The sequence below is a fragment of the Octopus bimaculoides genome, chromosome 10 (assembly GCF_001194135.2).
Source record: "Octopus bimaculoides isolate UCB-OBI-ISO-001 chromosome 10, ASM119413v2, whole genome shotgun sequence".
Taxonomy (NCBI): domain Eukaryota; kingdom Metazoa; phylum Mollusca; class Cephalopoda; order Octopoda; family Octopodidae; genus Octopus; species Octopus bimaculoides.
This window is the reverse complement of record NC_068990.1, coordinates 88517804-88536610: the sequence shown is the minus strand read 5'-3', so window position 1 is coordinate 88536610 and position 18807 is coordinate 88517804. Positions and strand designations below refer to the sequence as shown.

Below are 18807 nucleotides of genomic sequence, written 5' to 3'. Positions count from 1 at the left end.
TAGAAACATACACTTATCTTAGAATTTATATAAATAAAAATACTCATATGAAACTGTAAACAATATACAAGTATGCACACTCATAGCAGACATATATTCACACATGCCTCATGTATGAAATACATATACACACACGTGGATATACAAAACTATGCATGTGCATATATGTACAAACACACACACACACACACACACACACACACATATATATATATATACTCAACATCATCCTCGCATAGACATATGCCTACATTTATACATACACACATACAAATGAAAGCACATATGCAAACATAAAACATATACATATTCACATTCACTGCAAACATGAATATACATATAAATTATATATGTATACGGGTGCATATATATATACATATACACCCTCCTCTCAATCAACACACCAACACCTGCAGATATACAAGCATGTATACATACATATATGTATGAAGGAAGGAGACATGTGCATGACAGTCACTCTTAAGCAATGGATAGTCTTACACTTGTATATATACATACATTCGTACACATATAGACATGCACACACATACACATTTGATATATGCTTATACATACAAATACTACACGCATCTATAGTCACACAATTGAAAAAGGAGGAAAAAATAATATACAGAAAATATATGTCTGACCCATGTATATTCATGTTTGCAGTGAATGTGAATATGTATATGTTTTATGTTTGCATATGTGCTTTCATTTTTATGTGTGTGTATGTATAAATGGACAACGGATGTAAAATGGTGGTGATAATGATATATACATATACATACATACATACATACATACATACACACACACACACATATATATATATATAATGCATATTTCCACACACACACACATACATATAAATGCTCACAGACATGCACACAATAAATAAGATGGATACATTCTACTGACCTGGGTTAACCACATATATATTCCATTTTCCATTGTTGGGTTTAAATTCATCAGTCAACTGAGTCACATTACTCAGATCACATAATTTAGCTTTCTCATTGTACTGATAAGAATTACAACCTGCATAGTGACCGCAAGCTTTACCACACTGTTTTAAGTTCACCCTCTTAAGCTGTCCTAAAGTAACCTTCTTTCGTACGTTAACATTTTTCATCACAAAAGGCATGTCACCGGCTGGAAAGGAAGTAAAATAAAAACACCAAAAAATATATCTCATAGTCATCCACTGACCCAATCACAATCTACAAAATCATGCTTTACTCAGAATTCATCAGAGTTATAGAACATTTTTCTAACATTTGTTTTTGAAAGCTTATCTCAATATTTAGACTGCAAACAGTTCATTTGTACATCTCTCATGATGTGCTTTTATCAGGTTGTTATGCCCTTAAACAGGTGGTAAACAAACATTTCAATTGTTTTTATAGTCATTTAGTGTTAAATAGAAGCAAAGCATTAGAAGAGTGTTGTGCAAATGGATTACCTACAACTGAAACTTTCAGGTGAAATTTTCTTTATGTGTCCTGAAGCACTAGGATTCATATTTATTCCTAGAGGTGAGTTTTTTGTGAAAAATCATTTTCTGGATGGATTGATTTTTCTATAATATATTGTCCAGTTATAAAACAATGACCAAAATGGTTTTCAAATATCTTATTCAAAATTTCGATTACTGGGATTTCTACATAGTTATCTACAAATTAATAAATTAATAATAATAATGATAATGGTTTCAAATAAAAAGAATGCTCATCGTTTTTGTGACATCCATGTTATTGTGCATCAAGAATTCACCTCCCAGGACCAGACCATTAATTGAAAGTTCTGCTGTGATGTTTGAATGCATTTGAGGTAGGACATTCGGTGAAAACAACTGGATCTGTTGAGCACAAAGAATTGGATTCTTCATGACAACAAGGCACTCTGTCACCAACCTCCCCTCACTCATGAGTTTTTCATCCAAAACAACATGGTATCATTTCCGTACTCTATTCATCAAATTTAGGACCTGCAGACTTCTATCTCTTTCCCAAGATGAAAAGGCAGCTTACAGGTCACGGTTTTAACACAAGTGTCAAGATCAAGAGCAAATCGCAGAAGGTCATCAATTCACTTGTGGAAAATGACTTCCAGGCTGGATCCCAAAAGTGGCAAGAATGTTGGGATAGGCGTATTGCTGTGTAAAGTAACTATTTTGAAGGAAATGTTACAACTTAGGTAAATAAGTTACTTTTTATTAAACATAACTAGTCCGGGAACGTGTTGATACCACCTTGTACCTTGCCACTTGCTGTTTTGAATTTTTCACTGGCATAATTGGTGAAAGTAACTCAGATTCTTTTGTATGTCTTTGTTATGTTGTCAAGATTCCACGTCTATAATGTAATAAAGTCACTGCAACAGGTTTGTATACATCAAGATTCTCTAATTCTAATAGCATGAGAAAATGCACTTAGTTTGTGTGATATAATGGTTGGTGATAAGATGGTAAAATATAGGAAATACACAGCTACATAGATTGGCATTACCTCAGTTTCTAATGCTGAGACACTGTGCTATAACAGCACTAAGTCAGGAAAATATGATAAACAAAGAAAATCTGTTGCTGCTACTTCTGATACTACCACCACCACCACCACTTCCATCTCTACTTCTATTATTCAAGTTTAAATAAAATGAGAAGAGTTTCCTTTCTTGCATAAAAAGTATGAGTGAGCGTATGCATAAAAGTGTTTAAGGTGAACAAATACTCTATGAGAATACCCTAACAGTGTTTACAATTCTTAATGTTTCTTTTTTCAGGACCATGTCTAGGTCTATCATTTTAGGTAAACCTGTCAATGTCTTTACAGACTTGGTTGTCTACATACTATGAAGTACAAATGGAATCACAAATTTCAGGAAAAAATAAAAAGAGAATTCCAATGATAAAACACAAAGAATAATTACGTTTTACTCGTTGATAATAATCTCTGCTTTTGGTGGGCGCTATTTTGTTGGAGGAAGCTGCAGTTTGCGGTGATAAGTAACATTTTCCTTTTTCTTTATTTATTTCAAATGCTAAACATTTTTTGTCTGACAAACATTTTTCTGCACAGGCTTCTACTGTTACATTTTTCTTATTCCACAATATTTTCCCAGGTATGTTCAGAATTGCACCTTTTACTTCCGCAAAATTAATCTGAAGATCTAGAGTTAAGGTAAAATTTAGGTTAATGAAAAATAACAACAAAAATAACATTTATAATTCCTAGCATAGACAGTGAGCCAAATTTTTAGGTCACAATTGCTCATTTAAATTGGCCAGTAAACTTGACAGGTAGTTTATTTTATTGGCTCAGGAAGAGCAATGTTTACATTAGCCAGATTCAAACTCAGAAGCTACAGAACCAAAACAAATACCACAATACATTTTATCTGATACTTGAATGGTCTTGACAATCCATCGCCCTTAACAAGAATAATCTCGATATATAAAAGTGAAATGGCCAAAAGTTGTATGCTTGTATGTCTCATTTAGTGGTTCTACAAAGTTCAATGGCAGTAGGTGTGCTCAGATTGTGGCGAAAATTTACAGGGACATGTAAAATGAGGCAAGGAAGCGACTGGACTAGATTAGAAATCTCCATCTCAAAAGCTATAGTTACTAGGGCAAAAAAACCCATTTTCAATCAATTCTACAAGCTGTGGAGGTCGTGTTTTGTGGGCGATTTTAGTAAAAAGCACACTTGCATAATCTATAGGCTTTTCTGTTTAATAGTTCGTCAATTTTTTGTGGAAATTGTTGTTTAAAAGCAAAGATTTTATGAAGTGAAAAAAGTTACATTTTTAGTCGTTTTACCATTTGATCTTTTGCTGCTTGCATCTTTGATTTGTTCTGCATAAAAATTATACCACCCAGTAGGATTTGATGAGAAATATTTTTTGGATTTTGATTCACTCAAAACTTCCACTGATAAGTACAAAAATAATCAGGTTTACAGTTATTTTTCATTTTATTTTCTCGCTTTAGTGGCACGAGATGATAGGTGTGATTTTTTTGCGTTTCGCCGAGAAGGCTTATCAATTCTTTTTCACAGTTTATGTAAGCCAACTCAAGCAAGCAATTACTAATTAGCAGCTGTTAGATTGTCAGTTGACTTTGCACTAGATCTATCACTTTAATTCTGTTAACACTGATACCGAAGAGATGAAATGTTCTAAATGTTAATGGAGTTCACTCTTTTGTAAGCATTTGGGGAGGTCTCTGGTGTGAGGAGAGCTTTCCACCGGTCAAAATCATCATGGAAATTGATAAGGAATTAGTTTTCCTATGACAAAGATATTTCATACGAAGATAAAGCAAAATAACCTAGACAGAGACAACAGGAGAGAATCTATTTACGTTACCATTACAAGTAGGTGTTACTTGACTCCATATCTTGTGCTTTTCACATGTTGACTTTAATTGATTTCCCTCTGGACAAGTATAGGTCACTTCAGATTTATAGGTGGTGCTTTTGTAAGACTTTAATGCACCGACAACATCTTTTGGAAGCCCACAATCAACATTTGAGAAAGCTGAAATTGACACCAATGGTCAGAAAGAAAGTAAGAAGTCAGGGATAATGAAGGACAAATATATACATACAAACATGAATGAATGTATGTATATATATATATGCTTGTATGTATGTATGTATGCGTTTACAAATATATGTATGTGATGAGATGAAGTCTTCCTGATACGGTAACTGCGGGAGAAGCATTTAGCCAAAAATAAATCTCTGTACTTGGCTTTTGTTGACATGGAGAAAGCTTTTGACAGAGTCCTCCACTGCCTTATCTGGTGGTCAATGTGGATGCTGGGGATAGATGAGTGGTTGGTGAGAGATGTACAATCCATGTACAGGGATGCTGTCAGTAAGGTGAAAGTTGGCAATGAGTATAGTAACAAATTTAATGTACAGGTAGGAGTTCACAAAGGTTCAGTTCTCACATGCTAGCATGGAAAGCGGACGTTAAACGATGATGATGATGATGACTCCCACCCAAATTATGCCAGCAATGGAAAATGGATGTTAAATGACAATGATGATAACTCCTCCATAACAGAGGAATTTATGACTGGCTGTTTGTAGGAGTTCCTCTACACTAATGTTCTTATAACTGAGTCACTTCCAGAAATATAGAAGAAATTTCAGGTATGGAAGCAAGGTCTTGAATCAAATGACCTTAGAGTTAATTTGACAAAGATCAAAATATTAGCAAGTAGGAAAGCAAAAGAATTACTATCCATTCAGGGATATGGCTCTGCTCAATATGTAGAAAAGGTGTTGGTAGAAACTCCATATGTAACCAGTGCAAGCTATGGATGCCTAAGAGGTACAACAGTATCACAGGATGGTTAACAGAGAAAATAGTCTTTGTGCATGGTAGATGTGCAGATATATTAAACACTAAGAATGTATAGAATAAAGACTTCTTAAATATCCAGTGGGGATCTTTAGCAGTAGTAAATAACTTCTGAAAGCTAGGCATCTCCCCAACCTCACCCCCTTCACACGTATATATATATGTATGTATACTGTACATTCACATGTACGTACATGGAAATACACACACTCAATAAACAAAATGAAAATGCTCTACCTACCTGGGTTAATGATGTAAGTGTCTGAATCACTTTTGCTTGGTTCAAGGTCATGAATCAAGTGAGTCACATTACCATGATAACAGATCTTAGCTCTTACATTGTACTCATAAGATTTACATCTTGGAATTTGATAGCAAGCTTTTTCACATTCCTTTAGTTCCACATTTCTCAGTTGTCCAAGATTAGCCTGCCCTGGTATGGCAGCATTTTTAATAGTGTAAAGCTCATAATAAGCTGGAAAATAAAAGAAAGAAAATAAGAAGTACATTCTGTACATTTTTCACACAAACACTAAATATTATATGGCATCTGGTGCATAATTTGTTTTAAATGGACAATTTATTACATGTGAATAACTGACCCACAAAATGACAACTAAGAATTCATATGAGTTTTAGCATATCTGACTTGCTTGGAATCTTGTTTCAAAATTTAAGATGTATCTAATTCATTTGTACATCCTTCTTCTAATGGGGTACTTTTGTATGGTCTAAGTACTGTTCAAAATATGGTTAGCCAATGTGTCAAGTGGAAACATTACTGATTTCTCATACTTAATGTATGTGTTATGGTGTGTGATTTTTGGCTGTGAACTTCATTCATGTAAAAGTCCCTTTAAGATGTTGAGTGTCTTTTAAGTCCAGATATTGTCATACTAGTTTTGTGACTTATGACACTAGTTGTAAGAGGTGGTTGAAGTTCAAGATTATAACCTGCATAGGCATTTCAATTTCAACGTAATTTCATGATTCACATATCCTGCTTTTGACAATAGAACATGATCACACACAGTATGTGTATGTGTGTGCATATATATATATGGACATATATATATGGACAGACCACAGACTCATAAGAGCCAAGATCAACATCTGCATAGTTCTCCAACATTACAAACACCCAAAGCCTTCAATACATCCAGACACTTTTCAATCAAATACTAGCAGGAGTTTCAGTCTAGCTGTGATGAAAAGTTCAAGGTGATAAAACCACTCACTGGTGGAAGAGAGGAAACGTGGAATGAGTTCAAAGAAGTTATCACAGAGACAGTCAAAACAGTTCTAGGCCCAATCACAAATTTCAAAAAAAGAGGTAAAGAGAAACACGCAGAATAATTACGTCTTAGTCGTTGGTAGTAATCTCTGCCACTGGTTGGTTTTAATTTCTTGGAGAAGGCTGCACTTGCCTTTGAGAAGTAACAATCTCCACTTACTTTATTTATATCAAATGACAAACAATTTTTGTAAGATAAACATTTTTGTGCACACGCATCTACTGTTACATTTTTCTTATCCCACAAGGTTTTCTTAGGTGTATCAAGAACTGCACCTTTTACTTTCACAAAATAGATCTTAGAAACTGGAATTAAAGTAAGATTGAGACAAATGTAAACAACAAAAAAACAAATGTAAACAACAATAAAAATAATTTCTAGCGTGTAAAGAAGGACAAAAATTTGAGGTAGGAGTTAATCAATTAAACTGGTCCCTATATTTGATAGGTATTTTATTTTATTGAAAGGCAGAGCTGACATCAGCAAGATTTGAATTCATAAGTTAAAGCGCTAGAATAAATACCTCAGCACATTTTGTCTGTTGCTCAAATAATTCTGTCAACAAGAATAATTATAATTTTTATTGAGGGTAACAATATTTTATGATGATAGTTTCTAACTTAAGCACAAGGCCACATGTTCTGCAGTGTAAGCACACATAAAAATCAGTACTTGAACAGCACTTGATTTATCAACCTCAGAAGTATGAAAGGTGAAATACCCTTCCTTTCCTTTTCAAGTGAAACTTGAAAAGGTTGATGAGAGCTTGGCCAGAGAGGAAAGTATCTGTCTTCAGCACTTTCAATCTGGTCCACCACACAACCACTTTCACTAAGGTCTCCAAACAAAATAACACTATCTGCCCTTCCTAGTCAAAGGAAGGCAGTGGGATGATCTTCAGAATGAACTCAGCTGATAGCCATATCTGTCCTACACGTGTTCAAGCTAAACCCACAAGTCAGCAATGCTTAGGCACTGGATGAGAATCTGCAGAACAGTTTTGTCACACTGTGTGCCTCTTGGGCAAGCCTGACAGATAGCACTTCCATACTTGTAGAGTTTATCTCAATCTGGCAATGCTGCGCTGCCTCCCAGTAGCACAGCCAGGCTGAGGATTTCTAGATATTATCCATAAATCCTGGCCCAAAAGTCCTCCAGAACAGACCAGCCAGTTGATTCTTGTTGATGCCCAGATTCTTCCCGAGAACACTGTCACACTTGAATGCCACTAACCCTCTATAGAATGCCAGAGTGGAATTTCCACTGATCACATTGCCTGACTGACAGTGGCTGATGACACTTTAAGTGCCAGGCAAAGAGACAAGTTTTGGATAAATGGCAACTACACCTGCTCACCATCAAGGAAGCACTAGGAATATAGCCTCAGTGCATGTCTGTGCATCAGTAGCCATACTATGCTTAGTCCACCATTCAGTGGATATTACAAATAGAGTGCCAGGGAAGAGTATGATGGTCAGGCAGTAATATATTATGGGTACAATGTAAGCACTTGCCACTTCTGCCTGACTTTTCAGAGATAGCTTTCTCTCAGCCCATTTCTGCATGACATTGGCCACCTTGGTCTTCACCTCATCTCAGTTCTTTTCCACCAGGAGATCTGGACCAAACCAAACCCGAGCAATTTAACCGGTTTCTCCATCCAGCATCCCATGATGTCATTGGATAGCATGGGCCTGCTTCTCCAGGTACCAAGCAGCAGGCCCACTGACTTCTCTTGCCTAGTTTTTGCTTCTGTCATTGCCTCATATTCTTTTAGAGTGCAGTGCTGATTAGGTTTACATGCCTGGTGTTCAGCACTATGATGGTGATGTGTGCATATGCCAACATGGTTCTTTTACAACCTCATTCAAAAGCTTCCAATTTCTGCAATAGTGGTTTTAGTGCCAATACCTGATCCTTGGATAGCTTTAATTAAGTCCACTCTGTTGCATGGATTTGGTAAGTTATCTGATCTGAAGATAGCTTTCTCTTTCCTTCCCACCAGCCACAAATACAATGGAAATTGTCATGGATTTAGCTATTCTTCCTCTGACAAAGATATGTAATAAAAAAAAATTAAACAAAATCACCTAGACAGAGACAAGTGAGAACCTATTTACATTACCTTTACAAGAAGACACCACTGGAGTCCATTTATGGTCCTCTTTACATACTGACTTCAACTTTTCTCCTTCTTGGCAAGTATAGGTTACTTCAGATTTATAGGTGGTGGTAGTGTAGGACATCAATGTACGATCAATGTCTTTTGGTTGTCCACAATCAACTTTTGTATAAGCTGGAAGTGATAAGAGAAATCGATATCAATGGTGTATAAACATTTGGAAGTGGGTGAGAATGAGGAGATAACAAATTTAGAATATAAGATATTGACTGTAACAGACTAAAGTTACCTGCATCCCACCCCCTGCCCACACACACATAATGTGAAGAGGATTAAAGACATGGGCGAAATACTTTTAAAAAAGCTCTGCAAAGTAAAATAAACCAGGCTGTGATAGATGTAGTTGACCAATGCTTGACTGGTTACAGGAGAGATGGGCTTACTTACATGGACACACACACATCCATGAAGTGGAAATATGAAGAAGAGATGTAGTTTGATTTGTTGTGGTAGAGTGTGTGAGAAGTTTTCATGTTAAATGTGGATGGGGCATACAGTGCTTCTAGAACTCAGTTTCGCTGATGTGGGCAGGTCTTCTCTAGAACTCCCTATTTGCCAGACATCTCATTCCATTGTCATTTCCTCCGTGAGGCCCAATATCTTGAGGTCAGCCCTTACCACTTCATCCCACGTCTTCTTGAGTATTGTACATGCAAAGAATTTTGTGGGTCAGAATGACGGTTGTAAATTGCCCATTTAGATGTTTAGTTAAGTTGTACAATTTCCAACAAAATTTTGAATTGTTGCAAGTGGCATGTTTCCTTCAGATTCATGTATTGTTAATTGTGTTTTTTTTGGAATTAAAATTGTATGTTATCAAGAATTTTGTGAGAAATAGATAGTATTAAGAGCATTGGGAATTTTATGAGGATTATAAATTTATGAGGGTTGCAGAGAATTAAAATTAATATTAAAAAATTATGAGAATCAAAAGTTTTTTCAAATTTTCACTAATGATTTTTGGCAACTTGTATCTCCATGTACACACACATATTAGTACAAACATATATGTATATGTGAAAATACAGTCATGCAGACAATAAATTAAATGGAAACATTCTACTGACCTGGCTGAATGAGGAATGTATCCCAGCTTCCATAGTTAGGTTGAAGTTTACCAGACAACTGAGTCATATTGCTCAGAGCACACAATTTAGCTTTCTTATTGTACTCATAAGAACTACATACTGAATTTTGGTAGCAAGTTTCATTACACTCCTGCAAAGTCTTATTCTTAAGCTTTTCTAAAATAAACTTCTTTGGTATGCTAACTTTTTTAAATATAATAGGCTCCTCATCGGCTGCAAAACAATACAAAACAAGAAATACATTATATATATGGGTGCGTGTGCATGCACATATATATATATATATATATATGCACACACACACACACACACACATTTATATTAAATACTGCAAAGCACATTGTACAAAGTTGTGTAAATGGTAAATTTATATATGTAAAACTGAAGATGTGTGTGTGTTTGTGTAAACCCGTAGAACTTCTGAAGTTTGCAACTGATTTTCTCCAAACTGAGAACATACATTACATATGTTTTGGAGATGGTTTTAGACCCTTAAAAGTTTTCCCATAATAAGTAATGGGGCCCCTGAGGGCAGAAAAAAACTTTCCTGGGGTATGTTTGGCTGCCTGCATGGTCTATGCATTGCCTCAGTTCAAACTGGAAAAAACAACCACTGAAATTATATAAGTAGGTCGTATTAAATGTACAAACTGATGTAGACTTCAAACTGCATTATAGTAGCAATAATAGCCTGTTCCCGTAGTACCATAGGTAGCAATTTGTTGGAATAAAAACCATTTGGAATGCACTATGTATATTATGAAAAATATGCTAAAATATGTGTGTAAGGCCCAGTAGTAGCATAAAATCCACAAGTAGAGTGGAAACACATAATAGTTTTTCTGATCATTTCTGATTCTGAGTTTTGCACTTTAGAGTACACAGAACTATGGCACATTGAATATCCTGGAGCAAGATGTTCCCCCAACAGACTGTTCTGAGTTACAATTTGTCTTGAGAGTGTCTTTGTTTCTCTTCTTCAGTTCACCACAAGACTGAGAGACAACTGTGAGTTCAACATAGTTTAGGGAGTTTGCAGTCAGGCATGAAACTACATGTCAACTTTACCACAACTGGAATTTACTTATTTACTTAAGAAAACATACATGCTTGACATACTAGCTCTCACTAGTGCAGCAGTTGTTTGGAATTTTATCTTGCCACTTGCTGCAGTGAACTTTTCACAGGCATGATTGGTGAAGTAATTCTTTTGCATGTCTTTTGTAAACTGTTCAGGTTTCGTATCCATAATGTAATGTAGTCACTGCAACAGTTTTGTATACATCAAGTTTCACGATTCTAGATAAACCTAGAAGCAAAGATGTCCAAAGGCAGATCTGGCTTTTGCTTTCTTTGTATTCAGTACATCAATAATGTGAACACTCTTTGACAGCATACTTCCAATGAAAGTGAATCTTCTTACAGCTTGAAGGGGCTGATTATTGATTATCAGATGTGTTTCAATGAAAGTTCCTCTGGAAGTGGACGGGTCTATGTCATAGGCTTTTTTATCACAATTTGTATATCACTGTATGTTTCTATGCCTATATATGTATATATAGGTATGTAATTTGTATTGTGTGCATACATGCACGTGCATGTGTGTTTGTTTGTGTATATCTGTATATCTGCAAATGAGGTATCAAATATTTTTTATGCTCTCCAAGAAAAAAATAACAGTAGAAATTACAGTTAAATATTTTCAAAAATTCATAGGGATACCTATTATAGATACACTTATCAATGTCATTACAGAAATAGTTGTTTACATACTATGAAGTACAAATGGAATCACAAATTTCAGAAAAAGAGGAAAAAGAATAATTACGTTTTACTCGTTGGTAATAATCTCTGCTGTTGTCTTTTTTCATTTTCTTAGAGGTAGCTGCAGTTTCCTTTGAGAAGTAACATTTTCGATTTTTTTTACTCATTTCAAATGATAAACATCTTTCGTCAATCAAACATTTTCGTGCACAGGCTTCTGCTGTTACTTTTTTCTTATTCCATAATATTTTTCCAGATACACCCATAGCTCCACCTTTTACTTTTACAAAATGGATTTCAGAATCTAGAGTTAAAGTAAAATTTAGACCGATGAAAAATAACAACACAATTTCAAACAAAGAAATTAGGCTGAATCTTCGTGATCAGAATTGGTCAAGTAAATTGGCCTCTACACTTCTCTGGTATTTTATCTTATTGGTTCAGGAAGGGAAAATTTAACACTAGTAAGATCTGAATTTGGAGGTTAAAGAGACAGAAAAAATACCACAACACCTTTTGTCTGATGCTTTAATGATTCTGTTAATCCGTCACCCTTAACAAGAAGAATAATTATAATTATTGTTGATGGTAACAATACTAATAATGTTTCCTAACTTAAACACAAGGCCACGTATTCAGCACTGAGGATTCATCAAAGTAAATCAATCTTAGAACTAGAACTTGACTAGTGCTTGTTTTATCAACCTCAGAATTATGAACAGCGAAGTACAGCATTCTGGGATCTGAATGCAATGTGTAAAAGGACATGATTACATATGCTTAGTCATGGCATGGACTACAACTCACCACTTTACTATTTTGCAATGTTTTACCAGGGAATACAAAAATAATTTCCCTTTCATCATCTAGTGAATAAATGAAAATATGTAGTAAAGGTGAACACTCACAACTTAAAGTGGCAAGTTAAGAAATTTTAATTCAGCAAAATTATTCTTTGAATGAAATGAAAGAAAAGAAAGTGATCATCTTTACAAGGTTGTCACGTCTGAACATCATGACCAGAATAAGTTTTTAACATGATAATTTTGCCACACACACTGATGGTAAACATTTTAGTTAATCATATCTTGGTTCAATAAGTAAGCACTTTGCCGTTTTCGTGCGGGTGATACGTAAAAGCACCCACTACACTCTCTGAGTGGTTGGCGTTAGGAAGGGCATCCAGCTGCAGAAACTCTGCCAAATTAGATTGGAGCCTGGTGTTGCCATCCGGTTTCACCAGTCCTCAGTCAAATCGCCCAACCCATGCTAGCATGGAAGGCGGACGTTAAACGGTGATGATGATGATGATGATTTACTATTTGTTTTTGTTGCAGGAAATGACATTGAGTGTTCTTCCTTAGTTGTTCTTTTAGTATAAATATGAACGGAATGGTGTGAGTCAATGATTGAGTTTGATTCTCAGTCCAAGTCAGTTCACTTTACATAGTTAATGACCTTTAGAAAGGCATGGATATAACACAATCTCATTGCTTTCTCTAATAAGGCTTAACTATGTGCCTAAACAATAAATATAAATTGATTACAATGAGTTGTTACTTATATATTTTAACAAGCTAGCCATGACTGAAGCAGCTATGTCATGAAAGTCTCAGGCCACCTTCTCTCTTACATTTGTATGATTAATGTTGTCTATGCTCAGCTGAAGCAACTGTGGGTCATTATGAGTGTTTGACATTGTAATAAATATACAAACACTGACCATGTTTGAGAACCACATTTGCCATGAATACTGAAGGGTCAGGTGGTGGTGCTAAACTAGGAAAGAGATCACACCATCACACCAGATGATAAGCTGTGTTACAACTGTTAGCATACAATATTAAGTTCAATATTTACTGTAGAGGATCCCCTCTATGTGGATGGCTGACATGTTAGAAATATCAACAAAATATCCTTCAATCACACAACCAACCATCATAAAAACATAAAAAATGGTTTCAATGTTATCTTACATAATCCAAAAGATTTCAGAAGATATAGTGTGTAGGATCATATATGACCAGGGCAATGGGATTGGTGGATGTTCTTTTCAAGGAATTTATTCAGGCTTATGGAGAGAGATTAACATTCCCAGGATTGCTCAGGTCATTGATGGAAACAAACTGATAAGTTTGTTTTGAAGGACTTTGGACCAGAGAATACTTTGGACAATTTTCTGGGGGACTTGGTAAGATTTATGATGTCCACTTTGTTGCAAACATTTGGGAAGGTCTAAAGTTTGAGGATAATTTCCTCCCTCCCTCCCACTAGCCACAAACACTGTGGAAGTTGTATTTCCAGCCAGTTTCTTTTGTCAAACACATTCAACACAAAAATAAAACAAAATTACTTAGACAGAGACAACAAAAGAGAAGCTATTTACATTACCTTTACATGTTTTTGCCACTGGAGTCCATTTGTTGTTCGTTTCACATATTGACTTTAGCTGTTCTCCCTTTGGACAAGTATAGGTCACTACAGATTTATAGATGGTAGTTTCATAGGACTTTACTGCACCAACAACTTCCTTTGGAGTTCCACAGTCAATGTCTGCATAGGCTGAAATTGAAAACAGAAGTTGATACCAATGGTGAATGTATATTATGTGTATACTCTGCTTGATATGTAGGAAAAGATGTGGCTTGAATTCCATGCGATGTACCCAGTGCAAGATATGGCTACATCAGAGGTGCAGTGAAATCATAAGAAAGTAATCTCTGTATGTGGCAGATGTGCGGGAACTATAAACACTAAAGGCACATGAGAACTGGATTTTCTTAAATGCATGTGAGGTTCCATAGTGGTTGTAGTTAGTTTCTTTCTCATAGCACTGTTGGAGATTGTTCTGAATGTACAGTTGCTAGAATAAGTGAATTTGTGGAAAAGGAAGATATGGAATGAAGTGGTGAGGGCACATATGTCCTCACTAATATCCATTCAGAGTTCTCTGTGATTGTGGATCATAGTGTCTTTTGGTAGGACCAATATAGAAGTATTCCTACATGAGCAGGACTGCATTGTCATTGACAGCATCATTATTAAAGATGTACCATGTTCTCTTATACTTTTCTTTTTATTCATCTGATTGTAATCTACCAGAAAATATGTCTGCTTATGTATTACCAGCATTAGCTGCTGCTCTGGTGGCAAATATAAGAAATGATTTATTTCTATCTTTATAACTAAGGATTGTTGACTTAGAGAATCATTAGAATTTTGGAAGAAATCCTTTGCATTATGTATTCAGAATCTTTGTTCTGAATTCAAATCCAGCAAAGGGCAACATTGCCTTTTAGCCATTCAGGGATTGGTAAAATACATTACCATTCAAGTACTGAAGTCAATGGTAAAGTCTAAACTTCTGCCACCAAACATTTCTAGGCTTATGAATGAATTAAAAACTGTTGTTTTTATTAGATATATTTGTTATAATTAAGAGTGATGGTGGGCGAGAAGAATCATTAAAGCATTGGAAGGCTGTTTCAGATGATTGTTAAATTCTAGTGAAAATGGACTCAGTACATTATATTGTAATTACTTCTGGATGATGAAATATGATTCAGGTGAAAATCATAAAGCAAGAAATTAAGAGAAAATGTACATAGAAACACTGTGAGGTAAAGAAGTTTACTTCACAACACTTTGGTACAAGGTGGAGTCTTGGTTGTGTGGTTAAAAGTTTGTTTCACAACTTAGAATGAAATCTGGTTGAAGGAAACTGTGTGGAAGCTTACGAGAGAGAAAAAGCATCCATATTTTCCCTAATTGGTTGACAGATTTAATCCTTCACCCAATTTAAAACCTGGCCCTTAATGATGTCCAAGCATTTGGGGAGGACTGTGGTATGAAGCTAGATTCGTCTCTCTCTTTCACCAGTCAAACATTGAGGAAATTGTCATGGTGTCAACCAGACTTCCTCTGACAAAGATATTTAACACAAGCATTAAAAAAAAAATACCTGGACAGTGACAACAAAAGGGAAGCTATTTACATTACCTTCACAAGTAGGAGGTACTGGAGTCCATTTTTTGTCCTTTTCACACATTGACTTAAATACTCCTCCCCTTGGACAATTATATGTCACTATAGATTTAAAGGTGGTGGATTTGTAAATTTTCACAGCACCAGCAACGTCTTTTGGAGGTCCACAGTCAATTTTTTGGAAACCTAGAATTGATAAGAGAAATTGATATCAATGGTGAGTGTATGTTAGGAGGTGGGTGAGAATAAGGTGATAATGATAATGCTGCAATGAAAGTTATTGAATGAACCAAACTTTAAAAAAAATTGCCCACATGTATGTATGTATGTATGTATGCATGCATGCATACATGCATGTATGTATCTTCTTTTCACTATCATCCTTTAAATCTTAAGGTGTTGCAAATTTCTATAGTCCCAGCTATCGCGATCATTTGTAACATATGAATTAAGGATTTGCATTCTCTCCCCAAGATCCCAAGTTCAACCATACTTTGCTCCAGATGGGTTGGTATGCATCCTGTTGCTCCAATAATAGTAGGTATGAAGCAGAAAGCGTATCTTGGGTACTGGATTTGCAGATTCCTTATCAATGGTTACATAACCACAAGAGCATTCCCTTTTAGCATGTGAGTGCTGAAGGCAGTGTGGTCAGCCTAAAGAAAATTATGGTGAAGTGCAGATAACATTTCTCCTCATTCATATATAGAAACAGACGTGGATGTGTGATGAGGTGCATGCTTCCCAACCACATGGTTGCATAGCACCTTCAACAAGTGTCTTCTATAGCTCCAGGCTGACCAAAGGCTTGCAAATGAATGGTTGAAAAGAATGAATAAAATGTATGCATGTATATATGTGAGTCAGTGGCAAAGGGTGACTAGGAAACTAGGGCATGAGGTTGTGTGGGGGGAGGATTTACAAGCGTTCCACCCTCCCCTGTCTTCCACGAAAAGTGTAGTATAAAATGCTTTGAGATATGGGGAGTCTGAAAAGTAGTTAGTAAGATACGAGAAACAAACATACAAACATTTCCAAAATATATACAGGAATACTATTATTAGTGTGCAAAAAATTTTTGAGACTGCCTCTTAATATTGATTAGCTCATTTCAATAAGTGCTTTTTAATTAATTACCACACAAAAACTCTGAAATGGAAATACTCTCTCTTCTAATATCGTAGCCATATTACAGTGGTGAGCTGGCAGAGTTGTTAGCAAGTCGGATGAAAGGCTTTGCAATATTCCGCCCACACTTGCGCTCTGGGTTCAAATTCCACTGGGATAGATTTTGCCTTTCATCCATTCAGGGTCAATAAATTAAGTACCAGTCAAGCACTGGCGTCAATATAATTGATTAGACTAATTCCTCCAAAATTTCAGCCCTTGTGGCTGCATTAGAAAGGAATACCGTAGCCATGTTGAACAATGCCTATTTTTAAAGAACATTTTATATAGAAACAAAACCAGAAAAAAGTTTGTAAAAATGATGTGTTTTTTTCAGTGGAGTTTAACATGGCAAAGCTGTTAAAATAAAAAGAAAAAAACATTAGTTAGATCATTCTAATTTTTTTCTTGCATTTTATAATTATAACTTTTTTCTAAGATAAAACAACAATCCGCAAATTTTGGGTTTTTTTTACTGCCCCCTTGATTTTTTATATAGTATCTTATGTTTCACTGGAATAAAAATAAAATATACAAGTTAAAGAAAATTTTGATTGTATTTTATTAAATTTAAAAAAACAAAAACAATAGGTGCTTTTTTTAAAGAATTCTGTTTATTTGTGTCATATTTCATTTTTTAAGTACCATTGGCTGTAAGTGACAAACAACATTTATCAGCACAGAAAATTGGTAGCATTATCGTTAAATCCTCAATGTTGATGAACCTGGTCTATTCTGGAAAAAAATGTCAACAAAAACTTTTCTGGCAGGAGAAGAGGTGACAACACCAGGTTATAAAGCACCTAAGAATAGATTAACACTTCTACTTGGAGGTAATGCCAAAGTTGAATGCAAATTAAAACCGATGCTAATTTATCGTACAATGAACCCAAGAGCATTAAAAGGCAATAACAAGCAATCCCTTTCAGTAACTTTCAGAATAAAATGGCTTGGGTAACAAAGAAGTTGTTTGAAGAATAGTTCAATGTGAATTTTTGTTCCACATTTGAAAAATATTGAAAAAAATAATAATTTCGATTTCAAAGTTCTTTTCATTTTAGATTAATGCCCTGGGCATCCCAACTCACTTAATGCATGGAGGAAAATGTAGCCTGATAGCATGTCCATAAGATACTTCAAGGTTTTCAAATTTGAGACACTTGTAGTCAAAGAAATAGTGTCTCTTGGCAAGTCCATGGGCCTCAAGGTTGACGGTGTGGGCATTAACGATCTCGTCGAGGAACACTCAGAGGAACTGACTACAGATGAACTCCTGCAGATTCAGAAGCAGTGGTTCCCCGGAAGAGGACAGTGTATCAGAGAAGGCTATCTTTATGATTGACATAAAAGCAGTGTTGGCAAAGTGGCAGTATGTTTCTCAATTTGTAGATAAATACCATCCTGGAAAAGTATCTGCAGGTCGTGCAGCTGCTTTATTTTATGAAACTGCTCTGGTGCATTTTCATAACGTTTCAGAAAGCAGGAAAAAGCACACTTCTCTTGATATGTTCCTAATGAAATGACTTATAAGTGTGAAAAGTGAAGAAAATGTGTCCAAAAAGCCTAAATTAGGCGAAGTAAGAGAGAAAACAATGGAGGTTGTTCTTCTTGAAGTCTTAATAGAAAGAGATTATTCTTGTGTTTATTTATCACATATGGTGCAATGTAAACGGTAATTGAATCTCGTGTTGTGCAGTATTTATCATCAAAATTATATAAGAATTGGATGAGATATGATGGCTCGGCCATCTCTCCCCAGTTCTTATATTAATCATTAAAATCCAGAAATACAACAACACGAGGGATAACAGTAACAGCAGATCAATAATTTATTCTAGGTTGGTGTAGAGCCGTTTCGTTCCTGGGTGAACAGGCATGCCACTAGAATACCAAAGAAGCTTCGACCACATGTCGGGGTCGAGTTGGGACAGCCTGAAAGAACCTCCTGTCT

The 18807-nt window shown here is 35.5% G+C and overlaps 1 protein-coding gene across 1 annotated transcript in view; it reads right to left on the bottom strand.

Moving 5' to 3' along the window:
• The window catches only part of LOC128248841 (uncharacterized), a 104199-nt gene that overhangs the window by 24405 nt on the left and 60987 nt on the right, over positions 1–18807 (bottom strand). The window contains exons 34-43 of the mRNA XM_052970990.1: positions 15705–15875; positions 14097–14267; positions 11770–12009; positions 9921–10154; positions 8797–8967; positions 6737–6976; positions 5618–5851; positions 4372–4542; positions 2932–3171; positions 922–1155 (exon numbers count right to left, since the gene is read on the bottom strand). Of these exons, the coding sequence (XP_052826950.1) occupies positions 922–1155; positions 2932–3171; positions 4372–4542; positions 5618–5851; positions 6737–6976; positions 8797–8967; positions 9921–10154; positions 11770–12009; positions 14097–14267; positions 15705–15875 (2106 nt within the window). The remainder of the gene's footprint in view (positions 1–921; positions 1156–2931; positions 3172–4371; positions 4543–5617; positions 5852–6736; positions 6977–8796; positions 8968–9920; positions 10155–11769; positions 12010–14096; positions 14268–15704; positions 15876–18807) is intronic.